General features: G+C 44.7%; 1 protein-coding gene across 1 annotated transcript in view; it reads right to left on the bottom strand.

The window, feature by feature from the left end:
- crebbpa (CREB binding protein a) overlaps positions 1 to 10,499 on the bottom strand; it is an 83,457-nt gene extending 72,958 nt beyond the window's left edge. The window contains exon 1 of the mRNA XM_056279514.1: positions 10,306 to 10,499. Coding sequence (XP_056135489.1) covers positions 10,306 to 10,393 — 88 coding nt within the window. The 5' untranslated portion in view covers positions 10,394 to 10,499. The remainder of the gene's footprint in view (positions 1 to 10,305) is intronic.
- Between the last annotated feature and the right edge of the window lie 6,396 nt (positions 10,500 to 16,895).

Raw genomic sequence — 16,895 nt, 5'->3', positions numbered from 1 at the left:
CAGCTGTCTGTCATCCTGTCCCAAGGCTGAGTGTCTAGCCGAAGAGAGACAGGTGTCGCATGCCTGCTTGACTGCCTGCCAGTCTTCACTAGTAGTTTTGCATCACAGCAAGGGGGAAGAGAACCATTAAGCACAGGGAATGTCATTGATCAAAGCTCTAAACACGAGAACGACCGGGATTTCACTCCTACCTAAAACGACCGTGGGCGGTCAAAATGACCGCTGGTTTTTAAACTCTACATTCTGTTAAGATAAATATCAAATTGAGATATTAATGCATTGCATGTCAGTATGACTGTTAGGAAATGACCGACACTAAAATTAAAATTTTAACAACTATAATACTATTTTTAAACAAATTAAACTTCCGAGAGACATGGTCGAACTTGAATAGCAAAATCGAATAAGTGAAAATATTACCTGAAAAACAAAACGGAAAACACATATTGCTAATCTAACAAATATAACAAGGCCTATGAACTGTGAAAAAGAACTGAAACTAACCATTGAAATAGTCCCAAACAACGACTGGAAATAAAACTACTAGAACGACCATGGGCGGTCATTCTGAACTCCATATTCTGTCAAGATAAATAACCAATTGAGATATTAATGAACTGCATATGTTAGTATGTCTGTTAAGAAATGACTGACACCAAAATTAACATTTAATACTATTTTTCAAACAATTTAAAATTACTGCTGTCCAACCCCTGTAAATACTGCAACGTCTCGGTGGTGGTCATGGTGCGTCTGAAACGGCGGCTGTACCAAGCCATGTTGGAAAGAATCAAAAATCAAGTTTAGACCATTACTCTGCACCGGAGAACGCTAGTGTGTTTCTAGGACAGAGCGATGAGCGTCGCGAAGGAAATGACGCACCCCGCAACCAACAAGTGTCACAAATAGTGACACGACGCGTACGATGACACGCAAATTACACACGGTCATTTTGACTAGTCACGGTCGTTTTAGGTAGCTCTTATCATAACTTTTTTTGTGTGCAATTGATCTAAAACTCATTTTAATGCAAATATAGACAATTTAAGGAGCATTCAGGGAGCGGCAGGTTTGGTTTTTTTTTTTAAGTTATTAAACTTTGAAAATCCAAAACGGTCAAAATGACCACCTTGGTTGTTCTAGTGTTAAACAATACTTTAAGCTTCCTTCCTGGAGAGGAAGAACGCTCTGGGGAAGATCTGCGAGCTTGAGAAAACAGTGGCAAAAGAAGAAAAGTAAAAGTGACTTGGATACAGCTCATCGTGAATTAAAATCAGCTCAGATAATAGCACACTATACATTAGAAGCACCAATTTTGCGAAGGCAAATAAAGCAATCTGGCACGGCTGAAAGTTATACTGCACATTTCTTGATAGTGAGCTATTCAGACAGCAGAAAATATCCAGCTTTCCAGTGACAACCGAGGGCTCGAGATTAATGGGGGGCTCTGTTGTCCAGGGGGCAGTAAAACATTGACACGGGATGATTTAAAACGCCTTCTGGGACAATCCTGGAATGAACGAATGTTCCTGCATCAAGTAGAGTATAATCCTGATTCAGTAAACCAGACCAGAGTATATGGAGAATTCACATACTTGTGACTGATCACAAGTCTTGCTCACAGGCATTATACTAATTTCATGTCCACCCAGCAACTGCAGAATCTGTTATATACCGTCATGTCCCTTGAAAACAATCGGCCAATCACAAACAAGGTCCACAGCATAGCGTAATCACAATTCATTCTCAGTTCAGTTTTTCGTAAAGTATTGTCTTGCATTCGCATATGGACGTTTTCATGTTAGTCAAACATGTCTACAAGAGCGTTTCAGATCATCATCCCTGCCAGGCATGTAGCCTGGAGGGAATTATGCGTTTGGTTGCATGTGTGTGCGCTAGTGGTGCAACAATACACATATTCGTATCAAAAATGTTCGGTATGGGTGTTTCGGTTCGGCACGCGTGTGTACCGAACAAACACAGCGTTGTTTTAACCACTGCACATGCAGAATGTTTGTGTGCGCGGAATTTCATTTAAAACTGAAGAGCCCCCCCCCCCCCCCACCCACCCAGCAACTTTCCCAAACGGATGGATGTTGCACGTTCACAGCCACCCACTGAGCATGCGCGCGCACACGCACGCCACGGAGAGGATGCAGATAATTTAGCACAGCGCATCCTTGTAGTTATGACAAACGCTTAGTGCCAGCAGATCCGCCCTTTCTGCAAACAACGTAGACAAATTATTTTTTCTGAGGAAAAAAAAACATGAAAATACAATGAATCCGAGTACAAGCTGGGATTGTTGCACAGTCTTAATGTGAAGCTGAAAGCTGCTAATGTGAATACAAGTACAGTTCAGTTCAAGTAGTTAAATCTTCTAAATGCTGCACCTTAATGTGTTTCTATTATTATTTATTTGACGGAATAGTTATTTTGATTTACTTTTTTTAGGGGGGGGGGGGTTCCTCCTTTTTTCTCCCTGATTGTATCCAGCCAATTACCCCACTCTTCCGAGCCATCCCGGTCGTTGCTCCACCCCCTCTACCAATCCGGGGAGGGCTGCAGACTACCACCTGCCTCCTCCGATACAGTGGAGTCGCCAGCCGCTTCTTTTCACCTGACAGTGAGGGGTTTCACCAGGGGGACGTAGCTCGCGGGAGGATCACGCTTCCCCCCCCAGTTCCTCCTTCCCCCTGAACAGGCACCCCAACCGACCAGAGGAGGCGCTAACGCAGCAACCAGGGCACATTCCCACATCCAGCTTCCTACCCGCAGGCATGGCCAATTGTGTCTGTAGGAACGCCCGACCAAGCCGGACGTAACACAGGGATTCGATCCGGCAATCTCCGTGTTGGCAGGCAACAGAATGGACCTACGGAATAGACCTACTACGCTAACCGGACACCCAGAACCATGATTTTTGTGTACCATTGCACCCCTAGTGTGTGTGTTGTGTGTCTGTTCGCAGCTAATCTCGCAAACTACTGGACCTATCAGCCTAAAGTTTTTGTGTACAGTTATGACTGTATGATGAAGAACCTCTCGTGGTTACAGTGATTAAAAACCTTCACAAAACAATTGTTTTCGCCATTGCCGATCCCTCTCTTCATTCACTCTCTAGCTCGCTCAACCAACGCTGCTCTCTGTCGTTGCCGGATCTAAGTCAACGGTGCGCATACACGACTCACATCTACAGTCGATTCGGATTGGGCAGCGACATGATCAAAAGTTAATAAAGTAATTTTGATCATCCAAAAAAATATGAGTTATAAAAGGAACAAATTCCTCTGGGTTGCAGTCAAAACAGGAAGTGATGCATAGTGTCACTGCCTGATCCGAGTGCCCGTAGATGTGAGTCGTGCATGCACAACCATAAACGGTTTACCCAGCTTTATTATATTATGAAAATAAAGATAAAGTTAGGGTTAGACCAAAATGGTCGCACAGTAAACTTTTTTTTTTCCACGCACAAGTTCATATTGGTGGCATTCATGCAAGGGTCCGCCTATGTGGCTGCACATCCACAGACAGGCTAAAGGTTTTTATTAGGTAATTTTTTGGCTTGAGCGCTGCATATAAAAAAACTTTTTTTTCCCCTCATATTTCCTGTTCAATTGACTTCGGCACGGTGCAAAAGTCTTATAATGGCAGGAAAAAACACTTTTTTTTTTGTCCACGTGTCTGTCCACTACTAATCTTGTATACTAAATTAGTAGGTTTTTGTTAGGTTTTTGTTTTACTACTAGATTAGTAGGTTTTTGTTTTACTTTTTATTCAGAGTAGTTACTATATTTTTCTTAGTCGGGAGCAGCCTAGGGTTCTGGATGGAACCAGCCCAGGTGCAACCTGACCGTAGACTGTGTGATTTATATTTCTTGCCATTGAATAGGCCAGATTGATTTTTATAACTGTTGTCATAGTTTAGGTCAGATTGTCATTTATTGATGTTTCAGGTCAGATTACTATTTATATTTATTGTTGCTGAATAGATGAAATCCATATTTATTATGTTGTTGTCATATAGGCCAGATTGCTATTTACTATATCCACTCTTTTAAATAGATCATATTGTACTTATAACTTTTGAGATTGGTTTTCTGATGTATTGTCATGTTTTTATTTTGACTCGATTGTTCTTTGTCTGCCTGTCCAATAGGTTTCTTATGTATTATGTTTTTACTTCTGTATTAATTGTTGTTTGTTTGTCTGCCAAGGGACTGCAGATGCAAATTAGCTGCCAGCTAACTCTGGCGCAATTGTAAAATTGTGCGTTGTCCCTGTCAAATAACCAATAAACTAAGCTACTACTGGGCCTGTCAGCCTAATAATTTGCACAGTTATGACTGTATGATCAAGGATTTCTCATGGTTGAGGTGATTCAAAAACTTTGAAAACCCTGTTTTATACTGCAATTGAGTGCTAACTCCTCAGCTGATTTTTTGCCTAAGTCCAAGCACCAGAGAAGGGGAATATGCCTGGCAGGATTCCCTTCTATTGGGCATGTGCTGGCCACTTGAGCCAGCAGCTTTACGCAATTTCCACCAACCAGTTTTACAGCATTGACATAACATGTGATATGATAATCAAGTAATAGTTTCTGAAGTCATCGTCCCTAGCCTCACTACCACGAGACTGGCATTTTCATATTTAGCTACTTTGGAGAGAGTATTTGAAAACATACATTTTCAGTGTGGCTGGAAGGTCAAAATGGGAGAAAATGAGATGCGTTTTCAAACTGATCCGTTGTTAGTGTGCACATCACCCAAGATATCGTGCGCAATTACCAAGATGGCACCAAAATATAGGGAGGTGGGGCAGCATGTGGCTGCCTTGGGGCAAGAAATATTCAAGCTTTTCACCTTCTAAGGTGGCAGGGGACATGGAGAATCGCAAGGCTACTGGAGACCAATAAGATCTTCTCTGGTGCTGCCCTAAACAGCTAACGGCATCACAGATTTATTACTGCACCAATTAGTTGTGGCTGGATGGCACTCGTCCCTCAAAGAAGTTGAATGCCAATCACACGGGGTCACATAAGTAATTAGCATGCCAGAATTTGGTTTGTTATTGGAGTCAATCAGACAAATGGTCCCACCAATTAAGAACGACCATGCACCACCAATACCACAGAATCAAGGAAGAGTAATCTATATGACAATCCTTCCCATAACTGTAACTATAACTTTCAGCTTTCTTTTTTCATCAATCACGTTAATAAAAGATTAGTATTGTGTATTAAAGGGACATATGATGTGGGTCACATAGCCAAGATGACGCTCTCTAACCCTTTCTGACACCAAGGAAGCCACCCTTTACTGAAGCATCTCAATCATCTCTAAAGCATCAGTTTGGGATCTGCTCCATGAAGCAGGACTTCATTCAGCCCCCTAACTGGCGCCTGAATTTCTGTGACCCGATCGTCCTTTCCCATTTGTAAACCTTGAGTTCCTTCGGAATTTAATTTTCTCCTCACTCCCGCAATTAAAGCGCTCTGTAGGAATCATATGAAATCTGTTTTTTTCTCAAATTCAATTTTATTTTCTCCCCACCTTTGGTTTTCTCGGTTTGATTATTTATGATGTGCAAAGTGTCCCTCTGCATCTGTATAGAGAGTGCACCTGGTAGCAAGACTTACCAGTGTAGTCAACCTTAACGCTAGAATTAACCACTACTTAACCTGTATGTCATTAATATTCATATGTTTGGCTGAACCTTTCTAGGAGGAAAATTATTAGCGACAGTAACAAAATGCTCATGGCGTACAACACTGCCAAAACAAGTTTAACACTTAACACCCAGTGTGTTTACTACACAGATGCAAAAGGGTATTTAGCACATTCTGCCCTGAATTTAGCTGCTGATGCCGTGTTAAGGTTATTTTGACATTGTCTTCTGAGCTGCTGGTCGTTTGACAATCTTTTCTCTATCCCATATATCAAACCCATGTGCATTTACTTACATGTGTGTGTATGTTGTGAAGTGCACGTGCACAAAGACACAAAGCGCGACAGGGTTTCAGAGTAACAGATGATCTAAAGACAAATTGACACTCCTATTGCTTTCACAAATTTTGCAATAATCTTCCCAAAATCTCCAAAATTCCTTGCACTTCCATGTTTATATCTGATTTCATGTCTCTATTCTGTCATTCTGCCCGTTTTCCACATCTCAGAAATCATAGGGCCCTAATTCTATTGCTGCGCCTTCTGTTTTTCCCAATTTAGTCCTCTGAATAATTGCTCTTACTCCATGCCTTATAACGCCAACCTCTCTAAACCTTTACATTGTCATCTTTACATTCTCCCTTTCTGCATCCGTTATACACACACCAATCCATCTGTCTTAGCTACTAATGGATCACTACATGGGGCGAGGTCATCTTTCTTAATTTTGATGGCATCCAGTCAAATAAAGCAATCAAAGATTCTATGACCTTGCATGTTATTCATCCTTGCATAGAGGATGAGGGAAATTGAATGCTATAGACCAGCGGTGGCTAACCATGTGCCATGGAGAGTCATGTGTATGCAGGTTTTCATTCCAGCTGGACTCCACACCAGATCTGGAATGCAAACCTGCATACACATGGCTCTCAATGGCACATCAGGTGATTTCAAATCATCTGGTGTGGAGTCCGGCTGGAATGAAAACCTGCACACACATGGCTCTCCATGGCACATGGTTAGCCACCCCTGCTATAAATCTTTGTTATATGACTTTGAAGTGAATTTTGAATGTCACAATCACAATGTGGCGTGCCAACATTTTTTTTCATTCAGCTTTATGTCGCAAATTTGGAGGAAAATAACCAACAAAAATGTTTTAGTTATGTAACCGACTGATCACTGATAATACAATATTTCTTAGTGTGGCGGACTGTTTTTCCTCATCCTGCCACATTAGCATAATTTTTAGTACAGAAATCCAAAAGTAGCAGACTAAACGGCAACATTCGCTACTGGGAGAAGACTGGATTGAGATCAGGGGTAACAAGATTTATTATAAGCTCGGGCATGTGTGGCAAGGGGCATTTCGCACCAACAATTAAGCAGGACTACAGAAAAAATAAAAACTCATGAATGCATTACACTGCAGGAGTAGTCGTGTGACACACCCCCTTCACACACACCAATCCATCTGTCTTAGCTACTAACAGATCACTGCATGGGGCGAGGGCATCTTCCTTAATTTTGCCAGCATCCAGTCTAATAAAGCAATCAAAGATTCTATGACATTGCGTGTCATCATGCAAGGTCTGTCCACCACAATTTTTTCAGGGTTGTTCCTCCTTGCCTGCAGGCAAAGGCCTAAATGGCTCCATTAAAGGCTGCGTCATGAGCTTGTTGTCTGCCTGGTGGGCTGTGAACGTGCCATTTGGACAGCAGTAAGTGAACATGCAGGGTTGAGTGGGGGTGAGATCTCTTTAAAGCAGCGCACTGCCATGTCCATTAGGCTTGGGCGACTGGACGAATATATTGGCAATTGGCTGACTCCAGACGGCCCGTTGGTGTTTTTGGGCATTTTTTTTTTTGCACAAATTTTGCCCTTTTATTTTGCTAATTTAATGGTCTGCCTCCTCAAGAATTCAACTTGGTAAATAATTAAGCTGTAAAGCACAATTCAAAGGGTGCACAAAGAGGACCTGGCAGTTGGAGTTGGGCCATATGCACATTCTTGTTGCACTGATTTCCGATGAGTCACACTGCAGGGCAGTGATTGCAGTGACTAAATGACAATTAAGCTGTCTTTAGTGGTTGCTGTCTGATTGATTGGTGCTGAAAAGCAGCATCAATTCATAATCATACTTGAGAAGTAGACCAAAAACTGTAGGTGCAGTTAGAATCTTTTGCCGGAACTACTCGTTTGCAAAGACGGCAAATTACATCATTTAGGTCCTTTGGCTTGCCGGTTGCATCCGGTTTAAAACCAAAATGATCCCAATAAAATAGGGGATTTTGTATTCTTTTTCGCAACAAGCTCTTTCATGATTGCATTCATTAAAAATGGCTGGTGCGCTGGGGGGGAGGGGGGGGTCAGCAATCTCTGATTGTTAGGCTGTTGGTGGCCGGTAGGAACATTTTAACATATTGCCCAACCACAATATCTATGATTGACAGTGGAAGATGCAATGGAGGAGTCAGTGAGGCCTGTTGTGTGCCAGGTTTTAAAATCAAGCTTTAGTGCCTCGGACATGTCACTTTCGCAGACATGTAACTTATCCAAGCATGTGAATAAATGGCCAATTTGCACACAGATGCTTCTAAAGTTCTAGTACATATCAAAGTACAAAAGGACAAATCATTTATCAGTACAGGCAAGAAGACAGGCTCACCAAAAACTTCATGCTACCAAAATGCAGTACATCTAAAAATCTGCAGGATCTTCCTAAATTTAAATAGCAAAAAATGCACCACTTCTTTAACTGCCCAAGTAAAAGTACTACAGCTAAAAACACAACTTGCTTAAAACTGTGCATGTTGCCAGTGCATTATTTGTGGACAGAAAGGGGCAAGAGGGTAGAGGGACCCTGCTGAGGTGACAGATGGCCTGAATGGGGGAGAGGGTGCTCATGTTTGCTCTTCGTCACATCAATAAAAGAAACTCCCCTCTGCACATAAATGTCCCAAAACTCTACAGAGAAACATACCAAACACAGAGATATTGGAGAAACAAAATGTATGACCAGGCAAGTAAATATGTAGATGCACACTCAAAAAACATTTGATATCGTATACTCTATAACAGAGCATGCAACGCGAGGCCGACCTCTCAACTGAAGGCACAGGGCAAATGTTGGGGCAGAGTATTGCATGGGAAGGACCAGGCGTGACCGTCAATATAGTGAGCAGGCAGACTCTTTGACTACGGGTAAGTACTGCTGGTGAAGGTGCAGCATGGCATTGTCTCATAGGATCTGTTAAGTCACTAATGCAACTGCCAAGAATCTTAAGTCTATAAAGATAGGGTCTGGGCATGTCTAGTTATTGATCATCAGTGACATGTAGTTCACCTCTGCCATGTGCAACAGGCATTGAAATCAATGATGTTGTGATCACCGTTTTCAATTTTTCCTCAAACTGACCATTATAATGGACCATTATACAGACAACTTCAATATTTTCATAACTACCGACACTTGCTTAGCAGAGTGCAAAAGAGCAAACGGCAACAGCAATCGAGGAACAACAACTGAGTCTATGCACATGCTCCCAAAACTGAAAGCAAGATACCTGGTAAGCATAAAAAGTGGCATGCGAAGAACAGAAGTAGTCTCACAATACGCCACCTGTATTCATGTTTCTTATCCAGATCAAGTGCTTGCATGCTTATTGGTAGAACCCAATGCAGGGTAGAGATTTAAGAGTAAACCTCTCAACAAATGGACGCCTACCACAAGATCGAGTGTGGTTCCAGTCCACCTGACACTTGATGAGTTAACAGAGCTGGTTTGATTCTGTTGCAAGTGCATAAAAGACGTCCAATTTTGAGCAGAACTGGCTTGACACAACCAACACTTAAGTCTGAAATGTAGTGGCAAGAATGAAGGTTACATAAACCGACCTGGGAGTGCAGCATAAAGCGGATCTGCTTTTATGGTTTCAGACTTGGTGATTGTTGACAGTCTACTGCGTTTTATTACAATGCATCGACAACCACGGCGAAATACATTTCTGTACAACTTTGTAACGGAGACGAATTAGGAACAACTCGACCCCAATGATACAAGGTTAGAGTTTCGAGTCTGACATACCTCTTGCGAGCCAACGTGCACCAACGTTGAAAAACTGATAACCCTGATACACATTAGCAGCTTTACAGCACGCACAAACTTCTCATCCCAGCGTTGGGCAAGAGACTGGGCAACGGCCACACATCTCGCAGAATGCCCCAAGGTTGTATGAAGGACTTTAATTTCCCCGATCACGCGGGCGAGTGGTCCCCGACCATAGGGGTTCATCTCATAGTGGCAACGTTTACCTGTATTTACTTTACTTGCTGGCTCTTCTTGCACCACCGTCCGCATGCCTTACACAGCACCGCCACGCCACCAGGTACCTCGGTCTGCTGACCACACCACCGTCGCTGTGAATGCGGGGTTTTGTTTTGTTTGATTCTTTGCACCTACGACTACTTCGTTTCTATTCCCCACACCTACGTTTACTGCGCTGGATCGTTTACTATACATCGTCCCGCTGCGGTGCGTGACACATTTAGCCCCGCAGAGCAACTAAGTTTCCACCTATACGTCAACAAACGAAATGTGGTGCACATTCAGTTACACCTAAAAGGGCCTTTCCTTACCTGGTCCATCCGACACTGACAGCGCAGGTGAATTGAGCTTCGGCCGCTTTGAATTGGGTGGTCCGACGTCCAGCAGGTTCTCAGCCATTGTTGTTGCGGTCTATCTCGCAGTCGTCGTTTGCTTTGCCAAAAGTGCGAAACGATCACACGACAGGCAGGTTTTCGCCCCCCGTCGAACCCGCGGCTTCTTTACTTAGCACATTAGCAAGCTGTAAGCCCGCTAGCGTTAGCTAACCGGCTAACGGACGGGGGGGGGTGGGGGTGGGGGGTTAGCTAATTGCCTGCCACCCAGCTAAATTAGCGTTAGCTAACCGGCTAACGGAGGGGGGGGGGTTAGCTAATTGCCTGCCACCCAGCTAAGTTAGCGTTAGCTACTCCTTTGCGGCGAGTCGACGTTTCAAAAGAGATGCAACAGCGCCCCACTTCGCCACCGCCACTCACCCCATGATAATCCGACAACCAACACCCACATTATTGACGTTAGATCACCCCGAATACGATTTTCTCCATGCGAACGAACAAAACAAAAAAAAAGAAAACAAAAAAGAGAGAGAACGACGTGAAAATTTTAATCCGGCAATGCCGCCGCTACCCCGCAGCAAAAGTCGTTATTTTTCAGACGGCCAGCGAGCCCATTTTGCGTGACGTCAAATTCCTTCATGCAAAAATCGTGCGAAACTTCACGAAATTGCACGGGCGCGTGAGACCGCGAATTATTTGCATGTTGGGGGGTTTTTGTTTTTTTTGTTTTTTTGTCGCCCCCCCCTCCGAGAGCGGCCTCCGCCTCGCCTCCGCCTCCGCCGGGGCTCCGCTTGTACACGGTACGTAACGCCGCGCCGCTCCGCTCCGTAAGGCGGCGGAGTCCGTGGCGCCGCCGCCGCCGCTGCTGCCGCCGCCGCACTCCGAAAGGGAAATCAGATATACGGTGGGGGGGGGGCGGCTTTTCTGTCCGACGAACGCCGATCCGATCGGCGTCCCTTCGCGAAAAACGCGTCCGAATTGACGAGAAAAGCTGTCCGTCGGCGGGAGTAGACTGTCACGCCTCGGCTGCGCCGCTCGGTTTCGTAAAACAAAAACAACGTTCGGCCGAATTCCTAATTCCGAGCCACGACAAGATGGCGGCTGTTGATTCCTTCGATACAAAAAGTTTTTTCTTTTTTTTTTCCTCCCCTTTTCAGATCGACGGCGGAGGGGGGGGAGGGGCCGCGCACTCACGCCCTACGTAAAGACGGTGACCGCGTTTGGCCGCTAGGGGGAGCGGCGGGCGTACCGACGGCAGAGAGGGGCAGAGACGCAACTGCGGGGCCAAGTTTTATCACAACTCGTCCGTTATTGACACGGATAAAGTGGCACTTCTAGATGCTGCCCCCCCTCGGCTGTGAATTATCACACGGTTCACTTTTTACGAGGCAGTTTAGAATGATCGTCGCTGCCCGAGAGGGATGCGCTCATCCTTAAGCAATGGTGATGATGATGATGATGATTGACAGTTAAGCAACGGTGATGATGATGATTGACAGTCGCTGGGAGCCACTTAATCACACTCGTAAGCACCTACCTGAGATTGTTTGGGGATCAAACCAGTAGCCTATATTGGTTTGCCCCCCAACCACAAGGAGACCACAAGGAGGCCACAAGGAGATCGAGGCGCTGCAGAAAGATTCTAGGCATCTCTCGCTGGGAGCCACTTAATCACACTCGTAAGCACCTACCTGAGATTGTTTGGGGATCAAACCAGTAACCTATACTGGTTTGCTCCCCAACCACAAGGCCACAAGGAGATCGAGGCGCTGCAGAAAGATTCTAGGCATCTCTATAATATAGGGACCTTATTACGAGAAGAGGTGAGAAGAAGGATTTGACAATCGCCAAGAAGAGAAAACCGAAACGGTGCGGTCACATCTCGAGAAGCCCACCCTGCAAGGCGCAGTGAGGGGTGGGCGAAGACGAGGAAGTGATTGGCTATGTAACATCAGAGAGCGGACGGGCCTCGACTTTGCCTGCTTACAGAGGGCAGTTGAGGACAGAGAGAGGTGGCGAGGACTGGTTGCGGAGAGGTTACGGGATAGGTCAGGTCAGGTCAGGTCACAAGGCCGGCCCGCTTTAACTGAAACCCAGTTCATCCCACAGGGAAAAACAGATAGTATGGGCCACTGTACGCCGTCTACTTCTTCCACGCTTTCATTCAGGGGGGAAAGGGAAACGAAACCATGGCTCTCAGGCTCAATCAAACAGAAACGCTTTGAACCATTTGATAATGAGTGTCACTTTTTCATTGGTTTTTTTTTTTCATGACATCAAAATCTGGCACATGCACTTATATAAAAAAGGAATCATATGTGACATACAATACCTATGCATATGTACAAACACCGAGTGCTTTGTGCAAATGTGTACAGATTATGATCATGTGCTGATAAAAGTTACATGGTTAATGTGCACAAAAACATACATGGTATTGTCAGATTTCATGAGAATAAAACAAGCACAAACATTTTCAAATCAACCAACTCTGCCTTATTTAATACTTTGTCCCAGTGTGGTCAATAACACATTCGGGTTGAATTTACGGGCAAATTTATAGTGTAAGGACGTGTGCAATTGATACCATTGAGTGAGGGGTTAGATTGACTGAAAAAAGATTTCAACGAGTGCTTATAAAGTACAATAAAGTACATTTTCCCTTTATGTAAAATTATGACATTCCTTCAACAGACATGCCTTTCACCTGTGTTCATTGGATTTGATTTCAATGGCAGTTTTCTTGAGCACGCTGGGAATTCAGATGCTGTTACTGCAAAACACACCCATCTTCATCATTTAGTCTGGTATTCAGTATTAAAACCTTAAACCGAGTGAAACAATCGGTAAGTAGGGTGACATAATTTCACTCGTTTGGAAAATGAACTTGTTTCCATTTTTTTTTTTTTGTTGAATCGTGATATTACGTTGGTCCTACACGGTGATCTTCTCCATCTAAAGACTGAACAAATGGGATGACAAATTCTCCCCAACTCACCCCCCCCCTCCCTCCGCAGACATGACTTGCTTCAAGGAAAACAACATTTTGAGACTTAATACCAGACTAAATTTGCTAAGATGGGCTGTTTCTGTTGCACCATTTTCTGTGCAATCCCCCCCCCATACACAGATCAGCGATCAAGATTGGGGGGGGGGGGTGTAGTAGACGATGTCTGCGTATAACAACTTAATCAAGGTCAGACACGATAAGCAAAGCATCAAGTGTTCCTCTAGTGGAGTCAAGCAAAACAAGTTTTTGGTTCAACGTGGTTAAAAGTCAAATTTAAAAAAAATAAAAGTTATAAAGAGAAGAACTGCAGATGAAGAAGGCAAAAAGCCGGGCAGCAAAGATGAAAATGGCAGCATCGTTCATCCTCGTTCAAACCAAGTCACACATACGTATACACCCCCCACCCCCGCCCTTCTGATCACACAGCCAATGGCATTCACTATTACTACTCCGAGAGCAGATCTGTGCTACCTTAAAAAAAAAGAAGAAGGGGGGTGGGGGGGCTCACATTTTCACCTTCCTGTGGACGGTTTATTATCGGTATATTATTTATAATTAGAGGGCCGGTCTGTTGAAGCGCTTGAATAGGCAAACTTAAGACTTTGGGTGACAGAACACATTTATAAAACACCAAAAAAAAATGTATGGCTCCACTTTCAACCCCAACTACGGTAAAAACATCTCAACTGCTCTATTTTCCATCCACTATCCGAACCGCTTATCCTGCTCTGAGGGTCGCGGGATGCTGGAGCCGATCCCAGCAGTCACGGGGCGGCAGGGGGGGAGACACCCTGGACAGGCCGATTCACCTGACCTACATGTCTTTGGACCGTGGGAGGAAACCGGACCACCCGGAGGAAACCCACACAGACACGGGGAGAACATGCAAACTCCACACAGAGGACGACCCGGGACAAACCCTTAGGTTGGACTACCCCGGGGCTCGAACCCAGGACCCTCTTACTGTGGGGCGAAAGTGCCAACCACTGCGCCTTGCCCTGTTTTGGATTTTGCAAATAGGCAAGGATAGGGCCGTTAGTTATTTAAAGGTGATATCAAAAGGGTCAACTACTAAATACAAAAACACAGGATTGGAACTTGTCGTCACTCCCAAATTGATTGACAGGTCTCTTGATACGAGGACTAACACTAAACAACAACTTAATCTGAGTATCTAATGTTTTCTGATGCTGCAAAAGGTTCGTTTACATCAGTAATGTCTGTAAATGCTGGAGTAAGACCGGTCTATATTTTCAATTACAATCACTTGAAAGAGACAAAAATGCTTATTTTCCATTTATAACTCAAACTCTTCAATTGTGTGTGTAAATATACTTCAATTTTATATGGTTCTATAAATCCCATACTGTTTTTTTTATTATCATTAAGGCAATCAAACCAGTGTTCAAGGTTAATTACTATCTGTGTGACTATAAGGTCCCAGATAGCAAAGTTGCTGTGGCCCGGACCCGTCCCACACCCGGCGCTTTCATCCGGCCCACATACTGCGGTCCACATAGCAATGCCGCATGTGCCACATATTTGCCAAAGGTGGCCAAAATTTGTTTTGAGATATTTGGGCCATATTCACAATTTACCACACGGGCCACTTCAGGGTCACATCCAGATTACATGTTGCCCAGAGCACCACATCTTTGCCAGAAAAAGGCCCACATGTGATTTGGCATATTTGGGCCATATTTGCTATTATACATGTGGGCCACTTCAGGCTCACATCCATTTTGTCAGGGCCAGAAGAAGACCATCAGTGCCGCATCATTGCCTGAAGTGGCCCACATCTGGATGCTGTCTGGGGTGGGTGTGTGTATGGCCTTTTTTGAAAAATGCTCATTAGCAAATTTGTTTGTAAAGCTATGGAATAAAATGAAAGGGGGTCCCAAACCTGTCAGTGGGCTACACCAAAATAATCACATGTGAGTGCTATATTAACGATATCACAGTATACTTTAGTATATATGACTTCTTCTCTACATCAAGTACCTCAAATGGCACGGGCCTTTTAATGGCGAAGATGAGCTCAGCTCATATAAAGGTGACGATAAGTAGTAAGATTCCTTCTTTAGAGGCACTGGTTCTGTAAAATAGAAGTGCACACTTGCAGAAGTAAACGGTAAACACTTTTTGGCGACAAATTGCTTCATTAGGGAAGAGGGTCATTAGGGACAAACATATGCACATTAATTCCGTATGCTTTCTGAATACACCGCCAAGGTTTTGGTCACATGACTTTCCCATGAGACGTAAAATTTGTAGGGAGACCCATTCATTCTTTCCATGAATGTCAAGCTAGTTTCCCTGCGCTACAAAAAGGGATGCAGAGGCGTCCGGGTGGCGTGGCGGTCTATTCCGCTGCCTACCAACACGGGGATCGCCGGTTCGAATCCCCGTGTTACCTCCGGCTCAGTCGGGCGTCCCTAGAGACACAATTGGCCATGTCTGCGGGTGGGAAGCCGGATGTGGGTGTGTGTCCTGGTCACTGCACTAGCGCCTCCTCTGGTCGGTCGGGGTGCCTGTTCAGGGGGGAGAGAGAACTGGGGGGGAAGAGCATGATCCTCCCACACGCTATGTCCCCCCTGGTGAAACGCCTCACTGTCAGGTGAAAAGAAGCGGCTGGCGACTCCACATGTATCAGAGGAGGCGTGTGGTAGTCTGCAGACCCCCCCCCCCCCGGGATCAGCAGAGGGGGTGGAGCAGCGACCGGGACGGCCTTGGAAGAGTGGGGTAATTGGCTGGATGCAACCATCCATCCACTTTCCAAGCTGCTTATCCTACTTAGGGTGCTGGAGTCTATCCCAGCAGTCACTGGGAAGAAGGTGGGGAAACACCCTGGACAGGTAGCCAATCAATGTCAGGGCAGACACACACACACACTCACACCTAGGGACAATTTAGTATGGCCGATTCACCTGACCTACATGTCTTTGGACTGTGGGGGGGAAACCCACGCAGACACGGGGAGAACATGCAAACTCCACACAGAGGACGACCCCCAAGGTTGGAGTACCCCAGGGCTCGAACCCAGGATCTTCTTGCTGTGGGGCAACTGCGCTAGGGGAAAAAAAAAGGGGGGGGGATGCAGTTGTGTTCATGTTGGTCTGCTCTACAGGTAAAACAGCAGAAAACACAAACTGCCAACAAAATCCAGCAGTGGTCATACGGCGGATTGATTTCCTTTGGTGTCAAGTAGTAATGACCTTTTCGGTTATCGATTTTGAGCATAAACTCGTACTCATTAACTTATCAATGTGATGCCACGTCTTCAGATGCGCATGTTTTGGTCACCGAAACTATCGGTTGTTGTTGGGTTTTTTTTTTTTTGTTTGCCGTCACCCAAAGCAAAGGTTTAGAACAAGCTGATCCTCGCCAGATCACGACACTAAAAATAAGTGAACTTGACCCAGGATGACGTTCATGAGAAGATGAAGAACATCCACATGGAAGTTCATGTACAGCGCACACACACACACACACACACACACCATGCACGAGTGGGGGGAAAAGAGTGAATCCCATCGAGGATAAAGACGAAAGTGAGCGA

This window comes from Lampris incognitus, chromosome 5 (assembly GCF_029633865.1).
Source record: "Lampris incognitus isolate fLamInc1 chromosome 5, fLamInc1.hap2, whole genome shotgun sequence".
In the NCBI taxonomy this organism is placed as follows: domain Eukaryota; kingdom Metazoa; phylum Chordata; class Actinopteri; order Lampriformes; family Lampridae; genus Lampris; species Lampris incognitus.
This window is presented reverse-complemented; position numbering and strand designations above follow the sequence as displayed.